General features: G+C 41.0%; 1 protein-coding gene across 1 annotated transcript in view; it reads right to left on the bottom strand.

The window, feature by feature from the left end:
• TUBGCP3 (tubulin gamma complex component 3) overlaps window positions 1-23555 on the bottom strand; it is an 85495-nt gene extending 61940 nt beyond the window's left edge. Inside the window, exons 1-7 of the mRNA XM_081084513.1 lie at window positions 23300-23555; window positions 14879-14986; window positions 11315-11382; window positions 6623-6700; window positions 5341-5555; window positions 2803-2975; window positions 432-550 (exon numbers count right to left, since the gene is read on the bottom strand). Coding sequence (XP_080940639.1) covers window positions 432-550; window positions 2803-2975; window positions 5341-5555; window positions 6623-6700; window positions 11315-11382; window positions 14879-14986; window positions 23300-23375 — 837 coding nt within the window. The 5' untranslated portion in view covers window positions 23376-23555. The remainder of the gene's footprint in view (window positions 1-431; window positions 551-2802; window positions 2976-5340; window positions 5556-6622; window positions 6701-11314; window positions 11383-14878; window positions 14987-23299) is intronic.
• Between the last annotated feature and the right edge of the window lie 321 nt (window positions 23556-23876).

Raw genomic sequence — 23876 nt, 5'->3', positions numbered from 1 at the left:
CTTGATTAGTACATACAATTTTGTTTTTTGGTCTTTTTGTTAATTCTGACCCTTGGATATTTTTCCTTTGATTTTCTGGGAGAATGGAAGAGAGAGGGAAAGACAGAGAGAAAGATCAATATGAGAAAAATACATCAATTGGTTGCCTCCTGCACATGCCTCAACAAGGACCTGGAGGGGTAAGAACCTGCAACCAAGGTATATGCCCTTGACCGGAATCAAACCCAAGACCCTTTGGTCTGCAGGCCGATGCTCTATACACTGAGCAAAACCAGCTGGGGGGGGGGGGGGGGGCGTACACACAATTCTGTAAGTCCAGCCCTCATTACCGCAATAACACCTCACAAATTAATAGCTCCTATTTGGTCTTAATCACATTTCTCTCTCTCTCTCTTTTTTTAATATCTTAGAAGGGGTTTTAGTTACTGTACCTTTCCCTCCGCTTTGTAACAATTCTCAGTGTTGTTCATCTTGATGATTTTGCCATCTATGCCCTGGAATACGTACAAAATGTCTCTGACAAGGACTGCCTCAGTAACTTCTGAAGTACCTGTAAAATGGTTTTTATAAGAGAGCAATTACTGAAAAACACATTTTTTAAATGAAATGAATTTTATGACACAATTAGTTCCAGATTATATATTTGTATTCAGGACAAAAATTTAAAACTAAGTAAACAAGCTTAAAATGGAAAAGAGAGCATGAAATTATTAGAAACAAGAATTTTCTGAAAAAAATATGGAGATCACAAAGTCCTCATACAGAAGTCTTTTCAAAGGACAATGCAACATGTGGAAACTTAATATATAATCAAAGAGCAGCACAAATCAATCACAAAGGGATGAATAATTATTTCATAGATGGTGTTTGGAAAAACTGGCTTACTATACAGCAAGTGTACCAATGTTTGTCCATTCCCAATACAGCAGGAAAGTTATTTATAATTTCCAGAAACCTTGGAACAAAAGCTAAGTCAGAATTTAGGTGTTACTCAAAAGCAATGCCCGCATACCCACTATATCAGTGACAGGAGAAACTTAATCAGAGTACACAGTCAGAGATCAGCACTCTCAGAACCCAGAAAGCACAGTCAGAACAGGTTTGTATTTCAGTCGTAGGGAAAATATTCTGTAAATATCAATTACATCAATTTGCTAGTAGTATAGCTCAACCCTTACTTATCATTATTGACCATTTTTATCTACTTTTTCCATCAATTACTGAGAGACAGGTTGAACTTTCCAACTGTAATTACGGATTTGTCTGGGTTTTTTTGCAGTTCGTTCAGTTGTTCTTTATGCATCTGAAGCTCTGTCAGTAGGTGAATATATATATTTAGGAGCATTATTTCTTCCCAAACAACTGATTCTTTTATTGTTATGAAATGTCCTGTCCTTTCTAACACTCCTGCCACTATCGACTTTAATAATATAGTCACCCATCTTTTTCCTAGTTAGTGTTTATAAGAGATATTCTTTTCATCCCTTTACTTTTAACCTATTTGTGTCCCTATATTTAAAATGTCTCTTTTTTCTTTAAATATTTTGAAAAAAGTATCTATCCCCATGAGTTTAATGTAATTACCAATATGCTTGCATTTAAATGTACCTTATTCTGGTATGTTTTTTATTTATCCCACCGTTTTCTTCCTTTGTACTTCTTCTGCTCTTTTGGATTAATCAAGTACATTTTTAAGTCCTTTTATCTCTTAGCTTTGTATAGAACAGATTTGAAGGCACTGATTAGGGATCAGGAGTCATAGCAAACAAAAATAAAGAAGCAGAGAAGGGCACTCTGACTCCGTCTAGGCCAGTGGTTCTCAACGTTCTGGCCCTTTAAATACAGTTCCTCATGTTGTGACCCAACCATAAAATTATTTTCGTTGCTACTTCGTAACTGTAATGTTGCTACTGTTATGAATCGTAATGTAAGTATCTGATATGCAGGATGGTCTTAGGCGACCCCTGTGAAAGGGTCGTTTGACCCCACAGGTTCAGAACCGCTGGTCTAGGCACTAGAGCTTCTGCGCCCAAGAGCACACACCTGTCACATGTCACAGGACAGCTAGAGGCTGGTAAGTGCAGCTACACGGGGACAAGCCAAGCTGTGTATGAATGTCCTCACAAGTCTAAAAGGCACAGCTCATCCTCCCATCCTACACAAGGATAGAAAATAGCTAGAGGAATTTCAGAATCAGTAGATTATGAACCAATAATAAAACCCATTCTTCTATTTTTTAGGATAATAATGTTCCAAATATCGCTATTTGTGTGTTCTCATGTAAGAAATTCAAACTTGCTTTGGAATCTAACAGAACTTTAAAATTCAATGAGGCATTTAATTAACCCACCAAATAAATCTTCAACTAGGTTCTTCAACATTCTAGGCACTATGCTAGTTACTAGCACAGTGAACAAGACAAAAATGCCCCTCCTTCATGGAACTTGGACTTGTGGTGGAAGGTGGTCACTTTTACTAGGGGGCCTATTCCAGCCCCCTTTCTCAGGAAGAAAATCAGAATAAAAAGATAAGGGGACTGTGACAAGAAAGGGGAGAGAGGTCCAGACAGAGAAAAACACTAAGACAATGACCTAAAAAGTGGATGACGCTGGTGAATACAAGGTAGGGTAACATGGGGTGACAAAACCAAACTTCCCAAGTATCACAGACAATATTTATGATTCTGAATTTCATCATAAGAACCAGAAACCACTCAGAAGTTATGATCAGTATTTTAAAACAAGTGAAGCATAAATTCTAAATGTTCAAAAAAAAGCTACATTGAAATATATCCTTACTCACCACCTGCATCCCAATCTCTCCTTGGCCTTGTCACATTGCGAGAAACAGTGTTGGGTATACCTTTTGAGGTAGTGGTTTGTAAAGAAGGCTGGTTTCCAGTTAAAGCCCATGCTAGGCGCGACCCCAACTGTTGTCGAAGACAGTCTCCTACTCCTGGAGCTTGATGAGACTGTCTAAAAAAAGAAAAGCGCATTTTATATCTTCAAATACCCAGGCTAGTCAATGAAGAGACAAAAACACTTTCAGAAAGTGTTCTTATATGACTACATTGAATTATATAATCTTATAAATCTGAGACAGGTGAATGACTTAACCACATCCAAATATGACAACAATGATCAATCCAAAGTCTCCTTGGGATCCTTAGCTGGCATTCAAGCTCTTACTGCCACCTCCACACATACTTCCCACCATTAAAACCAAAATCTATTTGACTTTTCTTTACAAACATATAACATACACTACTCCTCTAAAACCACTTTGAAATTCATTACTAATTTTAACTTCAATATTTTTTAAAAATATATTTTTATTGATTTCAGAGAGGAAAGGAGAGAGAGATAGATAGAAACATCAATGGTGAGAGAGAATCATTTATCGGCTACTTCCTGCACACCCCATAGTGGGGATCCAACCCACAACCTGGGATGTACCCTGACCAGGAATCGAACCATGATCTCCTGGTTCATAGGTCAATGTTCAACTACTGAGCCACACCGGCTGGACTTAACTTCAATATTAACACCATTTCATCCACTCAACATTTATTGAGCACAGGAGTGATAAAACTTGGACTATGTCTCTCTTCCCTGACCTCACTTGTCTCCCAGCCTTCACGGTGCTCAATAGGAAAAGAAAAACCTAATTTATAATTAATTGTTTAAATGTACAAACAGCCAAAACCGGTTTGGCTCAGTGGATAGAGCGTCGGTCTGCCGACTGAAAGGTCCCAGGTTCGATTCCGGTCAAGGGCATGTACCTTGGTTGCGAGCACACCTCCAGTAGGAGATGTGCAGGAGGCAGCTGATCGATGTTTCTCTCATCCATGTTTCTAACTCTCTATCTCTCTCCCTTCCTCTCTGTTAAAAATCAATAAAATATATTTAAAAAATACATTTTAAATGTACAAACAAAATCTAAGGAAAAAATCTAAGGTCTAAAAGTTAACTTTTAATAATTGGGAGACTATGTCAAAGATGCTCTTTGAAGATCTAAGAACATGACAGCTGATTTCCAATGACATATGTTTTGAAAACTGCAACAAAATTATCACTTCCTGAGACTAAAAATGCAAAAACAAAAATTTCAACAATGCCACTGCTTCTTCTAAGTGGCAGAGCTGATTTATTACTGGTAAAATACTAGTGGGTCCATCTATAATCCACTGATGAAGTAAGAGAGAAAAGCAAAAACCGAAACAGCTCTTACATTTTTCTATTTTCAATGGGGAAAATAACTACCAAAACTATGTCTTTGAATACAGTTCTAAATTTAAGAGAAAAATTCTAAAAAACCACTTTAGTTCAAAGTTCTCTACAAAGTTTTTTTTTTCATATCATGACAATAATTATTTCAAATTTTAAGGTGAAAAAATGAGAAAGTGTCTACTCTTTTAACCAGGATACAAGTTTGAGATTAAACTTATAGAATGTGTAATGCTGTCTTTCTAGAACTCTAGACTCCATTTATAATCCATGTGTATGGTACATTCTATTTTCTAATAACTTGAACATAATTTTATTAAGTCAACAATGATTTATAATTATATTATGCTCATGTGGAAAACGTCATTTGATGGTGAATCCTTGGTCACTATTCTTCTGGTATTTTATAACAGTCTACTTTAATACGATTTCCAGGAATGAACTGTGCACTGAAATGTGTATGTAAAAGTAAACAACCAAAGTTCTAAGTCCATTAGTACACTTTGGAATTCTGGTATCTGCTGTATTCTCAACCATAAATTCTATATTTCTGCAAAATGTAATTAGATGTAACAGCAGGTTAAGCTGCAAAGTATCGTGTGTTCCATAGTTTCTCATCTTAATTCACTTGTACTTTAAGATGCCATAATTCTTAGTTTGAAGATCTCGCATCTGAGGAGACAGCTTTATTTTAATTTACATTTACTCAAAATAACTCAATGAAGAGAATCGCATACATCAATTAAGGGGACAATGTTCACTGATAGATAAATATGAGAATGTAGCAAGAGAAATGTCAATCAGTTACCTCAAAGTGGAAGGCTCTGCACATCATGCTTGTGAACTAATATGCATTTGCATTAATAGCTTGAGTTGGCCAAAAATCTACAGTCAACTAAGATTAGAAGTGGAAAGAATTCCCATCTGAAACTGAGTATTTAGGGAGAGTAATATCCAAAGACCAAACATATCAGACACAGTGCCTACAACATTTCCGACACATACTCGTACAAGCTTCTAAAGGTAGTTTCAGTGAACACAAAATGCCTGATTAAATCCTGAGGACTTTCCTATTTCTACTATTTCAGGGATCAATCATGTAGACTTGATTTACCCTGGAACAGATTGTGGTGTAGGGGTCGGGCCATTTAGGGCATACATGCTGATACTGCTGATGCCGCTGCTTCCCATACTGCCAGAGCTCTGTGCTGACTGGGTGCTGCGATCCTGGTAGTTCAATGGGAGAGTCTGAGGCCGGGCATAGTAGTACGGAGTTGAGTGAGCATCTCTTGGTAATGCTTGGGCAAATAACGTGGCATAGCTAGAAACCTGAAAATAAATTAAAATGTATTAAGTATATGGAGATATAAAATTACAGAACACTTTTCCCAAATCAACAAAGATAATGTGTGTTTAGATTTTAGATCTATTTCTGTAACTGAATTTTGCACTTATCAGACAATAAATTAGTTGTTATACTTTTGAAATATGCCAGAACTGATATCGCTTCACAAGTTTTCTGAACAATAAAACTCCCATGTGATGTGAGAACTAAACACTTTATTCAGAATCCATGCAAACTAAAACTCTCATTACTCAAATTTTTTAAGTTTGGCAATCTTTTATAATGAAAGAATGCTCATTACTCAGAATAAGATTTTAGATATAAATATGACTCTTTCATCCATACTCTTCAACTTTTAAGCACTCAAATTTCTGTAGTAGAGCATTTTTTTCATTGATTTTTTTTCTTTTTAGAGAGAGAGAAAAAGGGCTAGGGATAGAGAGATAGAAATATTAATGAGGGAGGAAGTCATAATATTTTTTTTCATTATTTTTTTTTTTTTTTTTTTTTTTTAGAGAGAGAGAGAATGTAGTAGAGCATTTTATTGTAACAAGCACGCTGGCACATGGAGCAGCCAAATTGCTTTTTCAAACACTGCACAGGTCAAAAATTGAACCTGTATGACAACAAAGTTTTCACTGGTATAACTAATTAATGTTCATAATGATATCTAAAAACACAAAAAAGTTATAAAAGGTCTCCTAACTCAAAGAATTACGCAGCTATGGTGATACTAATAACGTCACAACAGTAAAAAATTTGAAAACTGCTAGTGTATGCTCTATTTTAATTAAACATTGTTATATTTAAATAACAATTTTGCAAAACATCTTAAGAAAACAGAACGATTAAAATTATCCTTTAAAAAAAAGGGAAAAAAAATCTCTTAGCCTTCCATAACTGCCCAAAATACAAGATCAGCTTGTTTTACTCATACTATTTTCTTAAGTATAACAACCCAATTTCTATAAAAATTTGGCATAACTGTCCCAACCACAAATGGAAAGTGTCCTTTATAAACGTATTGAGCTGATAAAATATAGCTTCTCACCTTGTTTGGCTGTCTGCGTGGATCTTCACTAAGGCTTAGCAAGAGGTAGAGAATTGACCATTTATTTTTCAAAACTCCCTGTTTAGAAAGAAAACATTAAAAGGACAATGTTGTACTACTCCCCAGTTTTACCCTTGTTTCTTCTAAATTATCCTTATTTCCAAAATAGAATTATATTTTAAAACTCACATAGTAACATCAAATCTAAATTTATTTTCCAAGCACTGCAAATAGCACTATCCATCAGAAGGCTACAGATAATGTTCTCAAGAGGTAGTATCTTTGGAACCTTTAATCCCCTGAAAACTAATTCTAAAGTCCCTAATAAGAACATGTTTTCTAAATTACCCTATTCCTAAATAACAGTATTTTCCCTCTGAAATAATTCTTATAATAACCAACTTTCCAAATCTACACTAATAAAAGAGAAAAATGGTAATTGGCATACAGCGATACCTTTTTCATTGGCTAATCAGGGTTATATGCAAATTAACTGCCAACTAAGATTGGCAGTTAACTGCCAACAAGATGGCGGCTAATTTGCATATGTAGGCACAATGCAGGGAGGTGAAAGGGAAAGCAGGAAGAAGCCCCCTGCCACTGACAGTGATCGGAAACCCAGGGGGAGCTAAGAGCTGGGGGGCAGGGCAAAGGCGGCCCTGGGGCCGCCTTTGCCCTGCCCCCCAGCCATGATCGGAGAATCAGGCGCCTTTACCGCCCTGGCCAGTGATAGCAGGAAGTAGGGGTGGAGCCAGCAATGGGAGCTGGGCACAGTCGAAGCTGGCAGTCCCGGGAGCTAGGGGTCCCTTGCCTGGGCCTAAAGCGAAGCCCACGATCGCGGCGCCCCCCACTGCAGCTGCGGGTCCCCGCTGCCCGGGCCGGATGCCTAGGCCAGAGGCGTTAGGCCTGGGCAGGGGCGGAGCCTGCAACCGCAGGGAGCTGGGGGGTCCCCTGCCCAGGCCTGACACCTCTGCCGTAGGCCTCAGGCCTGGTCAAGGGGCCAATCTGGTGATTGGTGATCGGAGGGTGATGAGGGTCAACTCCTCTGGCCAAGGCATCAGGCCTGGGTGGGGGGCAGAGCCGGGGATTGGGGGGATATGATGGTCCCCTTGCCCAGGCCTGAAGCTTGGGTCAGAGGCGTCAGGCTTGGACGGGGGGTGGAGCAAGCGATCAGAGGGAGATGGGGGTCCCCTGCCCAGGCCTGAAGCCTGGGTCAGAGGCGTCAGGCCTGGGCGGGGGCCAGAGCCAGTGATCAGGGGGAGATGGGGGTCCCCTGTCCAAGCCTGACACCTCTGGCGGAGGCGTCAGGCCTGGGCAAGGGGCCGATCAGGTGATCGGAGGGTGATGGGGGTCAACGCCTGAGGGCTCCCAGTATGTGAGAGGGGGCAGGCTGGGCTGAGGGACACTCTCCCCCCCCCCCACACACACCCAGTGCACGAATTTCGTGCACCGGGCCCCTAGTATAGTAATTATAAGAAAAATGCCATCATAAAATTCGTGTTGCTCCTACCCTTATCAATGTCCCATTTAGGCCACAAAATAGAGTATTACAAAAAATTATTTTAGCCCTGGCTGGTGCAGCTCAGTTGGTTGAAGCATCATCCTGTACATGGAAAGGATGTAGGCTCGATTCTGTCAGGGCGTATTCCTAGATTGCAGATCCAATCCCCATTTGGGATGCATATGGGAGGCAACCGATGGATGTTTCTCTCTCACATCAATGTTTTCTTTTTCTCTCTCCCCCTTCCTCTCTAAAATCAATAAACATATCCTCAGGCGAGGATTAAAAACCTAGTAAGTTGAAAAAAATTCTTTTAAAGAATTCAAAAGTGCAAGATATAAGTCTCGGCATCACACATACCCAAACTCAAGATCTTAGTTGTCAGGATAATTAACTCCTAGGTTTCTATGTAAGGTTATCTGACAGATTTCATTAATTTTCCATTACCTAACCCTCTGCCCTGATTCACAACCATTAACAGCAGCACACCCTCAATATGTTTCATCCAAATTTCCAGAGCATTCTACTTTATTCATATAGCCTTACCTTTTTTATGCACAGGCTAGAATATATCAATATATTTATTTACAAAACAAATTATGGGGTGGTTACTTACATTATGCAAGTTCTTCATTATATAAAATGTTCCTTGAAAGTTTCTCTAAAGAATAGCTCAACCAGGGTATTTAAATTATTGCCTAATTTTAAAAATTGATTTACACAGAACTTTGCAGAAACAACGAAGTCTCCAGCTGGGACAGCACAGGAAGAAAGAGGCCCAGTTCTGACAGAGTCCTCAGTCCAGGGGTAAGTTGACAATGGGCAAATTATTTCAGTATGACAAATTACATTTTGGTATAGGAGGATCATTCAAGTGCTCCAGGCTTAGGAAAGGAGTGCCAGAGGAAATGTGAATCTCTCAGAAAAATGGGTGATGCAGCCCTAGCCAAAACGGCTCAGTGGATAGACCACTGCCTGCGGGCTGAAGAGTCCCAGGTTCAAGGGCACATGCCTGGTTTGTGGGCTTGATCCCAGTTAGGGGCATGCAGAAGGCAGTCAATCAATGATTCTCTCTCATGATTGATGTTTCTCTCTCTCTCTCCCTCTCCCTTTCACTCTAAATTCAATACAAATATATTTAATAAAAATTTAAAAAAAAGAAAGATGGGTGATGCAAAGGTAGAAAAGGGGGACAGGCATGGCTTCTTCACGGAACTGAAAGAAATAATTTTGGCTGAAGCCAGACATGAGAATAGAAACTGAAAACTGAATGAAGGATCAGATCAAAGGATGCCTTGTATGGTGTACCAAGAAATTCGGATTTTTAAGGGAAGACAATAGGCAGCCTTTGAAGGATTCCATGCAGGAAGGATGCACTTACTGACAGTCCCATGGAGAATGGACTACAGGGGAGATAAAACCAAGACACAGAGGCCCTCCTTAGGAAATGGCAGTTATCTGGAGGGGAAATGCCCAGAGGCTCAGCTGGGATTCTCTGACTATCTGCTAAGGTAACTGTGACAAGCCCCATAAGCTGAGCCTCTGGGGCTCTCTCTACCAATCCCGTTTCCTTTAAGCGTTAGAGGGCAGTTTGTCATCAGCAGCTGTCATTTAAAGGAGGCCTGCTGGGACAAGTCCTTACAGACATCATATCCCATAATCATCACAACCACACTGAGACACAGCTTTATTCTCTTCATTCCATAAATAAATGAAGCGGAGGTGAAAGTTATATAACTTAACCACAAAGCTTTATGCCAGGATTCAAACCCAGGTCTGCCTGACTCCATAGGAACAGATAAGAGAAACAATCAATAAGACTTGGGAACAGATCAAATTTGGGGAGAGAGGTAGAGTCAAAATGACATCCAGATTTCTAGTCTTTGGCAATCGATGAATGGTGTTATCATTCATCAAAAGGGAGAACATGGAAAGAGAAGCAGGTTTAATGTGGGTGGATGTGAATGGACTCCTAGAAGTATGAAGTCTTTAAAGTATGATCCTTTCAGTTCCCAGGATGCCAAGTTGCAAGCCCCTATGAGTGTTTCCTAAGGAGCGGCTACATAAAAATGCCTAGTAGGCATCAAGAACACGGCAGATGTTCTACCTGTGCAGCAACAGTCCTGGGTTAGATCCTCAGCTGTTTCAGAAAAACAAAGATATATACGGGGTCGAGAGTGGAGAAAGTACCAAAAAACCCCCAAAACTGCATATAGAAAATTAGTAAGCAACATATTTAAAGGTGGTGTCAACTTTTTTTTTAACATAGAAGAATAGATAATTTAACAGTCAGGGTCAGTCTGCTGAAGAGCGTTTGATAGAGGGATTGCACACTGAGATGCAACTGCACAGGGAAAGGGAAACGAGAGGTGGTGAAGTAGGTAAGAATTACTACCAGCAAAGTAAATATTATCAGAGATGAAAAAGCATAATTAAAACAGTGAATCTAGGTAAATCAAGTTGAATTAAGGAATCAAAGTGGTCAGCAAAATAAATTAAGCTTATTTTTACAAATAAATAAAAGACCTGAAAAATAATGAGTTAATTATGAGCAGCCTTAGGTGCAATTCAGTGATTTTTATTGCTGTAATACCCTAATATTTGTTAAGCAAAATATTAAACTTCTCTGGATTTAACTCTCTTCTCCATAAAAAGCAGAGACAGCTAGATAAACTAGGATCACAAAAATCTCACCCTATTATTCAATTAATTTATTGGTGTATAGGCTGGCAGTCTTTTATAAAAATAGGTTAGAAAAAGCACTGTGTGCAAGTATCAACGTCCAATCACAAAATGTTCAAAATCAATTTTTAAATTATTCACTGTACCAGTACAAATTAGGATTGGATAAACAATGAAGTGTATCAACAAGATAAGCTTTTGCTGCTATACCAATGTGCTTCCTCCCAGTAACAGATTGAAGGCTTCTGTAAAACATACTTATTGTGTATATAAGTCTGATTACTTTCCCAATGTAGCCTTTTTCAACTCTATAAGCAATGTATCACTAAATCCAGCTAAAACTCACTTCTAGCATTGAAAATCTTTTAAAAAGCAAACTCCATCCACAATTAAAAGCCATTATTCAATACAGAAAGTTTAATGATATCACAGAAAAATGTTCAGATGTTTGCAGATCACTCTCACGGCCTCACCATTACTGGAATGGCCTTCAGAATACTTGTGAATACCTGTGAATGAAGTTTTCTGTGGAGTTCTGAAAACAATGCAGCATCTGCTTCTCTTCTTTGTCGAATAACTGTAAAGTTAGAAAAGAAAATAAGCATATTAATCACATACAGCAAAATTCATTTTTATACTATTTCACCTATAGTAACAAATAACTCGAGTCTGAAAAGAATCCTGAGCTTAAGAATCAAAAAAAAACTAGACAATGAGTGACATTTCAGCTCTGTGAATTGGTCAATTCATGTAATCTCTATGACATTTGGAAAATATGGACAACTTTAGTTTGGAATCAAATAGTTTATGTAAAAATTAACTCAAGTAAAAAGAATGATGAGACCTTTTAGTTTCTATCTACAAATAGGAATAAATAGTACAATGTAGTTTTTCTTACCATCAGTTTAACTACCATAGTTAATAATTGCTATCTGGAGGGAGGGATGTGAAGTGAAAACATCTTTGGAACCCTAAATTCAAAGGGTAGTAACAAAAAAATATACCGTTCATAATAGTCTGACTTAAAACTATACATTCAAAGCATTTTTGTTAACACATACAGCAAAATTAATAGCCAATTACTGTTTCAAAATCAAAATCAAAACAGCTTACTAGCTAATTTTCACCCATTAATTCATTCTATTAGTAAGCATTTCAGATGCTTGCCACTACACTTACAAATTTCCCGATTACAAATGAGAAGTCCATGCTCTACTCTGTTCCATGAAGAAGACTACACACAGGATTTGGATCCCTGAGGGAAGAGACCCCGCTCACCCACATCTATAATACTCACGCACCATCTCTTTCTAAGAAGCCCTGTTACACCCACGAGAAAAGGCACCATTTTTAAAAGCGAGCTAAGAGCTTCTCCAAGTAACCTTTGTGTTTATTTATCCCAATTTAGTAGGACTGCTTTCTTAAAATTTCATCAGCTAAACTCACTGAGCTTTGAATGTTCAAATTCACTTTTAGAAAGACAATGGCTGACTTTACATTCAACACTTTCTCATATTTATTAGCTAGGAAATGGTGTGGGTATCATGTACTGATTATATGAACCACATACCAGAGGTGACATCATCCTCATCTCATCTCCACTTTCAAGTCTTCCTATGCCAAAAGGTAAAACTATCTTTAAAATGCATTCTTACAAAATGCATTCAACAAAACTAATGCAACTAAAATTTAATATACTTTACTATCACTTAAAGCTTATATAAAAAATACTCCAAATAAACACTACCATGAAATTAAATAATGCTCTTTCTATAGAATGAGACTGACACTAATTCCAGATATAAAATTAGTCAGAGGACAACAAAACCAATACAAATAAAAATGAACACAGAATATTTACCAAAAAAAGAAAAGTTTCATCTAATAGATTGCTAAACATAGCAAAACGAACCTTGAGTTACAATGTACTCCACTCACCAATGTGAAAAATTAAGAAACTAATAAGTGTTAAATTTTATCACACATGATAAGTTTTGCAATTTGTTTCAATATAAAACATATTAGCGTTTCATACTTCACGTGAGCCACATAAAATGGAAAATTTAACTTTTTTGTATTATTCCAGAGAACAAAACTACTGTAACTCAATCATCTATCAAAAACTAACCAAATTTCAGCCTGACTGGTTGTAGCCCAGTGGTTGAGTGTTGACCCATGCACCCAGAGTTCAACAGTTTGATTCCCAGTCAAGGCACATGCCCAGGTTTCAGGCTCCATCCCCAGAGCAGGGTTGTGCAGGAGGCAGCCAATCGATGTTTCTCTCTCAACCATGTTTCTATCTCTCTCTCCCCTTCCCTTCCTCTCGCACTAAAATCAATAAAAACATATTTTTTTAAAAACTAATCAAATTTCAAAAATGTTAAACCATAAAAACTATGTGTAAGAATTATTGAAAAATGATAGATCAATGATGACCATTACATTAGAGGGCCATCAATAACATTCTATGAACTATAGCTGGGCTACATCAGTGCTGGGGACTCCGGGAGGATAATGGCAGGGGTCCCAGGAGGATAATGGCAGGGGTACCTAACAGAAGCTGTGAACACCTGGTGGGAATGGGCAGAGAGGCAAACTGTGTCAATATACAGCAAGTCTTATTTCAAAAACACAGAAGATACACAGGAAAAAGACTGTACATGGTTAGTATTTTCTTATTAAAAAAAGAAATTCCACCACTTCCTTGCCATATACTGCAACAATGTAGCTGCCAGTTCTCTAAGTCTGAATTTCAAACTTTTTTTTAGCTACTACACCTACGTGTAGCATGCTCACCAGGAGGCCTGGAAATGTAAATTTGCAAAGGGATTGGTCTGTTAAAGTAGTATCCAATAAACAGATGGAGTTCTCATTAGTAATATAAAATATAAAATAACCTAAAATGTAAAAATAATCTAGAACGTAATAATCATCAGTGTTTAAGAACAGAGTACAGTGTTCTTATATATCAGCTTTATAATAAGAAAGGAAAATAAGTTCTTACAAGTTAACTAGAGTCCCGCTGAACAAAATTCATGCACGGGTAGGGTCCCTAGGCCTTGCCAGCTATCGGGCCGATCAGGGTCTTCCAGCTGCTGGCCTGAGCCATCCTCCGGCTGCCAGCTGGGGCCTCCCTTCCCCAGCTGCCAGCCAGGGCCTTCCTTCATTTCATGCCGCCCCCTAGTGGTCAGCACACGTCATAGCAAGCGATTGAACTCCTGGTCTCCCGGTCAAACTCCCGAGGGGACACTTTGCAAATAAGCCTTTTATATATATAGATAGCTGGATAAATACTGCATTTTTACCTCTCTACCTTAAATAAGACATACACACTAAGTGACTCATATCAGCAGAATCATCATTTCAGACCTGCATTGCTCATCAACCTCTAAACATGTAAATGTAGCCATGGCCAGATCCAGTTACTCACATGCCCCAGCCTCAACTCTAGCACCTGCTACCTCACCATCCAGCTCAGTTACACAGTTCTGAAAAAGGACATCCACACAGATCAGTGGCCAAATAGTTAATAATACAAGAGCTAGGGTGGGAAACTGTGCCAAGAACAGATCTAGAAGATGTCATTACCGGTTTGCCAGCACACTTAGAAATAAGGCCAAAGCCCATTTCAAATCCAAGGGGTCCCGGATTGGAGAGGGTACAGGCTGGGCTGAGGGAACCCCACCACCCCCCCGCCCCTGTGCACAAATTTCATGCATCAGGATTCTAGTGTTGTTATAATAGTATTTAAACAATTCTCTTACACTATGTTCTAACAAAAGACAGGATTAAATTGTTTTTATTTTTAACATACATACACACACATATATACATACATAGAAACATATAGATAAATAGATAATAGTGCCTTAGGAACTACATACAGGGTGGGGCAAAAGTAGGTTAACAGTGGTGAGTACAGAGTTTATTTTTGTATTATTTATTAATGTATTATTTTCCATACCAACAACTGTAAACCCACTTTTGCCCCACCCTGTGTGTGTGTGCGTGCACGTTAAGGTCTGGCAAGTTTATGAATCCAACACATTTTAACATTTAGGAAGAATACGTACGTTCTTTCTTTATTTTTTCAGCAACTAGAAATTCATCTCTTTCAACAGTTGGGGCGAAGTTGCTGCCAATAACTCGCACAGCATACTGGAACTGTTGAGCTACATCAGCTGAAAGGTAATAAAAGAATGCAAATTATTTCCAATCACTTTTTTTTGTCTTGAAGGTTACTTTTAATTTTTAAAAATTTATCTTTGTTGTTGAAAGGATTTCGGATGTATCCTTTTTTTCTCCCATTGATCCCCTCCATCCTACTCCCTACCCATCTCCAGGTCTTCACTGCACTATTCTCTGTCCATGGTTACGCATAATGCATATAAATTCTTTGGTTAATCTTCCCACCTCCTTCCCTCAGAAATTCTTTGGTCTGTTGCATGCCAATCACTTTTGATCACCTGAAGCTTCTAGTTCAAGATAGTGGACTGGCACATGTACTTACCTTCCACCCTCCCAAGGTTTTAAAATGAGAGGGTGGAAAAGCTATTAAGAAATCAAAATGAATAAACTAAATAACAGTTCTATAAAATAAGAAAGGGAGACAGCAGCAGGCCAGATAATCTGAAAAATTTCTAAGAGATAGAAAACAAATTGGACGGATAATCATTTTTTTTTAAAGGAACAGGAAAAGTCACAATATGCGCCCCCACCAGGGACTGAACCCAAAACCTAGGTATGTGCCCTAATCCATGAATTGAACCAGCAACCTTTCACCTGCACAGGACAATACTCCAATCAACTGAGTGACACAGGCCAGGGCCAAAGTTTGTTCATATTTTTTAAGTCATAAATCAATAAGGGCAAAGAAAACAAGGCAGAAACAATGCAAAAGAGAAGTCAACAAAATGTGAGAAGCTGGAAAGCAAATGGGCTGGTGGGAGCTGATTCAGGGGGACAGTGAAACCTGAAGCTCCATGCCTGCTGGGGTAAGGGGGTTAGGGGAGACAAAGGCCAAGAAACAAAGAAGCCCAGGGAGGCTCCAGAAAGGGAACTCAGTACCTCAGAAGATGTGGATGAAGTAGGGCAGAAGGAGGACTGGCTGAAAGTCTGGATAGAAAACTGACTCCTGGATCCTTGACAACTGCTCAATTGCCCTACCCAAGCAAACCAAACAGGGTGTGAATGGAACACCAAGAGAGAAAAGAATATGAAGTAAAAGTAGAGGGCAGAACGTTAAGGATCCAGCCCCCTCCCCACCCCCACCTCCACACTGGGAGTGAAAATTCCTACATCCAGCTCCACCTTTCCACTAAAGCTCAACCGCGCTGCAGTGCTGCCAAATCCTACACCAAATAAAAACCAGTAACAAAACTAAACCCCCAGCCCACAGACTCCACTATGAGAAGTGCTGTTCTTGGTAGTCAGAAAAATAGATGGGAAAGTGAGCCAGCATATCGACTTCAACAACAACACCCAACTACATCCAAGTTACAGAACACTCCATCCATCAACAAAGGTCAAGGTCATTCCTTTCAGATGCACATGGAACACTCCTCAAGGCAAACTACATTTGGGGGACAGGGGTGGGGGGGGGGGGTCACAAAATAAGCCATATTAAATATAAAATAACTGAAATTATCCAAAATATGTTATTTATCAGTAATAGAATTAACTTAAAAATCTATAAAAGAATGTTATCTAAAAAAATCCTCAAATATTTAAAAGTCAATTAATCCACTACTACTTAATACACTGGCCAGAGAAAGTCTCAAGGGAAATTGGAAAATATCATTAATTGAATGAAAATACAACACATTAAAATGTGTGGGATACAGCTAAAATAGTGTTTACAGAAAACTTTATAATATACAATGCTTTTATTAAAAAGGAAGATGGGTCTCAAATCAATAATATTAGCTTATACAATAAAGTCTAGAAAAAGAAAAGCAAATTAAATTCAAAGTAAGCATCAGGAAATAATAAAAATAAGAGCAAAAATCAATAAAATTTAAAACAAAAATATGAAAAAAAATCAGTGAAACCAAAAAAAATTAATAGAATCAAGAAACATAAATTGGTAACCAAGAAAAATAAGAAAAGAAACAAACTTAGGAATGAAAGAGGTATATTACCATTGATCCCACATAACTTAAAAAACTTTTGTAGGTATTAGCCCCTCATGGAGGTGTATAAAATATTAACACACCCTCCTTAATAACTGGCTGCACAGTAGCTTCCTTCCCAAGAGTAGAGTATAAAAAGGGGAGAGAGTGCTACGCAGTGGGGTAACCTGACAAATACCACCTCAACCAAGTGATCAAGATCAAGATCCATGGCAATGAGCCACCTTGATAGTGTGTACTCTGGATACAATATGATAAGAAAGGCACTTTACCTCTGGGATCTTCCCCCCAAACACACATAAACCCAGTCTAATCATGAGAAAAACATCAGACAAATCCCAATTGAGACATGACACAAAATACTTGACTTTCAATCCTCAAAACTGTCAAGGTCATCAAAAAAATATTGTTAATGTCTGGGAAACTGTCAGAGCCACAGGAGCCCAATGAGACATGAAAGCTAAAGGTGACATAACATCCTGGATGAAACCCTAGGATAGTAAAGGGACATTATGTAATAACTGAGGAAATATATGTAAAGTATGAAGTTTAGTTAATATAAATATATCATTATTATAACAACTAGAGGCCCGGAGCACGAAATTCATGCACGGATATGGTTCCTAGACCTGGCCTGCAACCAGGGCCATCTTCCCCAGCTGCCCGCAGCTGGCCCTGCCCCCTGCCACCACCCACCCCCGGTTCCCCGTTCACCATCAGGTGATTGGTACCTGACAGACAGGGAAAGGGACCAAGAGGTGGTCAGTGCACCTCATAGTGAGTGGTCCAGTGGTCATTCTGCCGTTAGGGTCAATTTGCATATTACCCTTTTATTAATTACAAGTAGAGGCCCAGTGCACAAAATTTGTGCACTCAGGGGGTAGTGTCCCTCAGCCCGGATTGCAAGAGGGCACAGGCCAGGCCGAGGGACCCACCGGTGCACTATCAGGGCTGGGAAGGGTCAGCTGGGTAGGCACTGCAGGAGGGCTCCGGGGTGTGTCCAGCCATCTCGCTCAGACCTGATTTATCAGCCAGACCCCAGCAGCAAGCTAACCTATCAGTTGGAGCATCTGCCCCCTGGTGGTCAGTGCATGTCATAGTGAGTGGTTGAGCGGCCTTAGCATATCATTAGCATATTATGATTGATTAAATGGAGGCCCAAACGACCAGACACTTAGCATATTAGGCTTTTATTATATAGGAGGATAGAGGCCTGGTGCATGGGTGGAGGTCAGCTGGCCTGCCCTGAAAGGGACCCCGGATCGGGATGGGGGTCCCCACTGGGGGGCGGGGCGGGCCTGGGTGAGGGGCCGGCAGTTTGCAGGCCAGCCACACCCCCAGCTTTGTCAGGAAGGTTATCCAGAAGATGTCCGGTCTATTGGGTCTAATTAGATTGTGATAAGAGCTACTTAGGAAACAAGCAGGACACCATGGTGGCAAATTACAGGGAAGACTTCATGAAATAGGTTGGTTGGGGAGGCCTCTCTAAGGAAGCGAATTTTAAGAGAGGTAGAGCCTGCCTTGTGAAAAGCCAAAGAAACCGGTGAAAAGGACACAATATTAAGACTCACAGAGCTACTTGGTACACTGTTCCTCAAAAGAGGCCAATGCCATTGGATTCTAAAATCTAAACCATAAAAACCGAAGTCATTTCAACAAGAGCTCCAAGTGAGGAGCTCTTTAATCCAAACTAAAAATTAAAGTATTCAATGTTTTGACCACAAAGTAGCAAAGGAATGTATTATAGTTTCACCTCCAATCTGCTCTTGGAATGTGTGAGGGTGGGTGATTATCAGGAGCCTAGAAAGGGAAGCAGGTAATACTCCTCTGCCAAGCCTCTGAAAACATTTATTTAAGAACTGGACACCAATGAAATCAAGGATACACTGTGTGACAAGTTCCAGAGAGGCAGATGTGCTGCTAACACAAAACAAGCTGATGAGGGCAGAGGAGAGAGGCCATCCCTCCGGCAGGGCTGTGACTTTCCCACCTCAGTCAGCACAATGAGAAATAAGCAGTCAGATTCTACACAGAAGAGTAGGAATGAATTAATTCAAGATAACAGGCTCTGGAATCAGAGACCTGGGTTCCATCTTGGCCCTACAATTCACTAGCTGGGTGGCAGTGAGCAAACTACTTAATTTCTCCAAGTCCCAGTTTCCTCACCAATAAAATGAGGTTAACAATAATTATTCCAACCTCCCTGAGTCATTTGTAAATTAAATACACTATCTCAGAGTGTAATCATATAGTATACTCAATGAATGTTATTTTTATTAAACTGAAAATGTTGTTTAAATGCATGCTGTCTACTATAGCCATGAAAATCACAACTCAGCCGAAACCGGTTTGGCTCAATGGATAGAGCGTCGGCCTGCGGACTGAGAGGTCCCAGGTTCGATTCCGGTCAAGGGCATGTACCTGGGTTGCGGGCATATCCCCAGTGGGGATGTGCAGGAGGCAGCTGATCGATGATTCTCTCTCATCGATGTTTCTGACTCTCTGTCTCTCTCCCTGCCTCTCTGTAAAAAAATCAATAAAATATATAAAAAAAAAAAAAAAGAAAATCACAACTCAATAAAGCACCCATAGTTTTTAACTGTAAGCAAAATAATTTGGTCTTCATCCTATAGATTACAGATAGAGAACAAATTAAGTCTCTTTAACAGATCTGATTAGATTTGTTGTCTAGAAAGTATCCCTGGCTGCAAAGCAGAAAAGGAACAAAACAGTGATTCCCAACTTTTTTTTTTTTTTTTGGGGGGGGGGCATGCCCCACCTAAGCATCTCTAAAATCCTGATGCCCCCCTGTGACATATAATTCTTATTATTCAAAAAGTAAACTCCTATTCATGTGGAGGAAGCCTAAAAAGCCATTAACTTGGTCTAAACAAGCTTCCTAAGAATATGGCATCCATGAAAGAGAAAAATAAAAGAACATAAGGACAGTTGAAGTACTGAGGAAGAAATCACTAAATTGTTTAAAAAAATAATAATAATATGAAGTAATATGAAAAAGTAGCAAATAAAGTTTCAAAACATATAATGCATAAATATGTCACAATATATATTTATATACTGAATATGAGGCCTCTAGAATCATAAGAAATTCAAAAAATTCACTGTTCTGGAATTGCCCCCCTTAAAATTAAATTGTCCCCCTTTGGGGCATGTGCCCCATGTTGGGAACCACTGAACTAGAGGAAATGCAAAACCAGGGCAAGAAATGCAATGGAACTGCAGATCAGTCCCAAATGTGAAGGCTCCAACATTTAGATGTGGACCCAAGAGTTTGTAAATGAAAGACAGTTGCCTTTGGTATCCCAGGTAAAAGAAGACAACTGAACTCAATGCACAAAAGTAAGCACAGCTCAAGTGAATACAAAAACTCTACAACTGTACGCTTTCTAGGGATTCAGAAAGTGATGGGGGGAAAGTTGAATTGTTTGGCAAGAAAACTTTCTGCCATCCTGCATCTCCTCTGTACATGCTGCTGTTTTTCTAAAGGACAGGAAAAGGGACAGTGAGTTGCAAAGGAAAGCCAACTAACACTGTCCAGCACATAAACCAGCAATTCCCCATGCCAGACGAAGGTCAGAATGACTGTGTGTTTAATGTTTCAGATGCTAAGCTACAAAAAGATCTAGAGCAGTGGTTCTCAACCTTCTGGCCCTTTAAATACAGTTCCTCATGTTGTAACCCAACCATAAAATTATTTTCGTTGCTACTTCATAACTGTAATGTTGCTACTGTTATGAATCGTAATGTAAATATCTGATATGCAGGATGGTCTTAGGCGACCCCTGTGAAAGGGTCGTTCGACCGCCAAAGGGGTCGCAACCTACAGGTTCAGAACCACTGATCTAGAAGATCAAAATCTCTGGAGATGGGATCCATAAAATTAATTTTGAGTAAGTATCACATTTAGAGAATTCAAATCCCAAAGGCACCAAGATAGAATAAAATAAAGTCCTCTTTCCTGGACTACTGTCTAGTCACCAGTTCCCCTTGCCACAATCAATGCTACCAGTTTCTTGTGTAACCACAGATGATTCTGATGCACAGCTTTAGTTGAAAAGCAATGCTCTAAAACTGAAACAAAATAAAAAACATTGCTCTAGATTTGCAGTCCTCAAACTTTTTGGTCTTGGGGTCCCTTTATACTCTTATGATTGAAGAACCCTAAAAGTTTTTGTTTAAGCCCATTGGGTGTACCTCAGTGGTTGAGCATGGACCTACAACTCGGAGTTCAATTCCCGGTCAGGGCACATGCCCAGGTTGCAGCCTCAATTCCCGGTGAGGGGGCGTGAAGGAGGCAGTCCATCCATGATTCTCCCTCATCACTGACGTTTCTATCTCTTTCTCCCTCTCCTGTGGGTCCATGAATCAACATGACACCCTTCCTTTATCTGTCTGAACCATGGCTCATAGTACACTCAGAGGTGTTACAGATTAGGGCAATCACCTTACTTTAATATGTAGTGTACCACAGTCGTACTTAAGCATTTATGTTGAAATACTTATCTAATAAAAATTCCTTTATTTCTCCTTTTTCTTGCAGCTAGAACGTGAATTACAAAGTATGCAAAGGAATACTGCCTCTGACAGAGTTGGAACACTATAACATCAAGCAAATTGTTTCCAAAGATATAATAAGTAAAATGTGCTCTGGGGAAGGGGCAGGGATGTGAAGAGAGAATTTTCCTGTCACTGGTTGGCAAAATTGTTTCAAACAAATTCACAGCTGTTATAAACTGGGAAAGGTAGGAAATAATGGTTATACAACTTTATAAAAATGTCAAGCACTATTTAAGGTAGGTGGTTTGTTTCTGAATCTCTTGAAACCAACTGTAAAAAATTTTTTTTAATTATCTATAAAAAATTGACTCATAAAATTCACATTAAAAGTAACAAGTGTCTATTATACCCCAATTTCATAGTATTAAAAAAGCATAAGGCAAACCGTAACGTCATTAAAAACAGCAAGTCAGACGGGTACCTCGGAGGACACGCAGCCCACACCGCACATTCACACCCAGCACACGGCCACTGCACCCTCCACCCAGACACCCCCCCCCCCCGCCAGGTGTTCCCGGGGCCCACCCTCCCTCCCTCCCTCCCTCCACTCAGGTCTGCGTTAAGCCTCTCCTCACAGGCTTTCCCCCAGCACCCCTCTGCACGACTGTCGTTGCATCACAGCATGTATCACTACTTAACATTATCCATTTACCTACTGTACCAGGTCCCCACTAGCGCACAAGAGGGAAGCCTTGTCTGTGCAGCTCTGCCTCGCCAGCACCTAGCGGAGTGCCTGGGGGTGGGGGTGCCCAAAGAGTTCTCGGCAGAGTGAACCTTCACATAAGTAGCAAGATATATGTGAAGTCAGTGCCATTTAACAGACTGACCCCCCAAAATGCCATCCTTTGCCCATAACATGATCACAGAACACCAAATAAAATATGTGCACTGTCATAAATCGTGACACAAGTATGTACACAATCATAAATTACTATTTGAGACGTAATTTTGCTTCAAGTCGTCTCGCAAACACTGCACGATTTCTTTTGCACATTATGGTGCTTAAGGAATAAGTAACCCAGTTGCTACGATTACCCAGAAAATTCCTTCATGGTGCATCCCCACTCCCCACTCCCTCCCGCCAACAACAACAAAAAAAGATTATATCAAGAAACGACAGACAGTCTCCCCCCCCCCCTTTTTTTGTTTACAGTACCACGACCACAGAATGGCTTTGCATACTGTACAGAACTGGGTGCGGGTGGCAGTATTCGCTCGCTTTACGCGCTCTCCAGAAGTAGCTTTGCATGAAACCCAGCCCTCAGCCCTTCATAGAAACGCATGGCAGGGACAGGTCGTAAGCACCCACTGTGCATCACACTCAAACCTGCGATCCTTTCCTGAGGGAAGGGGCACCTGACGTGGCCGCACCGCCGACAGCCCCTCCGCGGCCGCACGCAGCGCGGTCACAGACGTGTGACGGGGCCAGCCCGCCGCTCTCCCGCCCGCCCGCCCGTCCTGGGGCTTCAGAGAAGGTGGACGCGGTTCGCGCGCTGACGTCTTCCCAGGCTTCCCTCCCGGGATCTGGGCGCGGGGGGAGCGGTGACTCAGCCCACGCCAGGCCCTGCCCTCCTGCCCTCTGCCCGGGGACCCCGGCCTCCCCTCCCTCGGCCGGGAGGCAGCAGCACCCCAGCGGCCGGCCGCGCCCCTCGCGGCTCCGCTACTGCCGGCCTGCAGAGCCTGGGGCCGCCCCGCCAGCCCCTGGGACGCCTCCGAACGGCACTCGCAGGGAGCGGCCTCCAGGCCCCTCCACGGACCCCGAGCCGCCCGGCCCAGCCCCGCTACCTTCGCTCTTGCCCAGAATCCGGCAGCACAGGTTCTGCAGCAGGACGTTCGGCGACTTCTGGTCGGGGGTCGCCATCCTCGCCGGAGACTGCCCACGGGGGCCCCGCGGAGCCGCCGGCCCGAGCCCGCCAGCCTCGAGGCCGGCGCGCTCAGGAGGCCCCGCCGCGCCCCGCCACGTGCCCCACGGGCTCCTGGTGTCCCCAAAAACCTAAGGCCCCGCGGGAACCGCCGGCGACAAGGGCGCCATTTTAACGGAACCCGCCGAAACTGCGGGCGCTTCCCACAATGCCCCGCTTCTTCCGGGCGCGCGGGGCCGCCTGTGCGCTAGCCTAAAGGTTCCCCGCGCTGACCGCCGCCTGGTGCGCAAAGTTCCGGCACCAACCGCCCAGCTGCTGCCTGCACGTGTTGCTCCAAGTGCTCTGGCCCCAAAAGGTGCGGTCACTGACTTGCTGTGAAACTGGTTGGTGCCCAGGAGCGCTTTTATAGTCCATAATTTAAAAAAAAAAAAAAAAGTCGTTTCGAGTCACACTTTTGGTGTAAGAAGTCTGTTTAAAGATATACAGGATTGAATAATTTT

Source organism: Myotis nattereri, assembly GCF_964212035.1.
Source record: "Myotis nattereri genome assembly, chromosome: 2".
Lineage (NCBI taxonomy): Eukaryota > Metazoa > Chordata > Mammalia > Chiroptera > Vespertilionidae > Myotis > Myotis nattereri.
The sequence above is the reverse complement of the archived record's forward strand: the minus strand, read 5'-3'. Positions and strand labels throughout refer to the sequence as shown.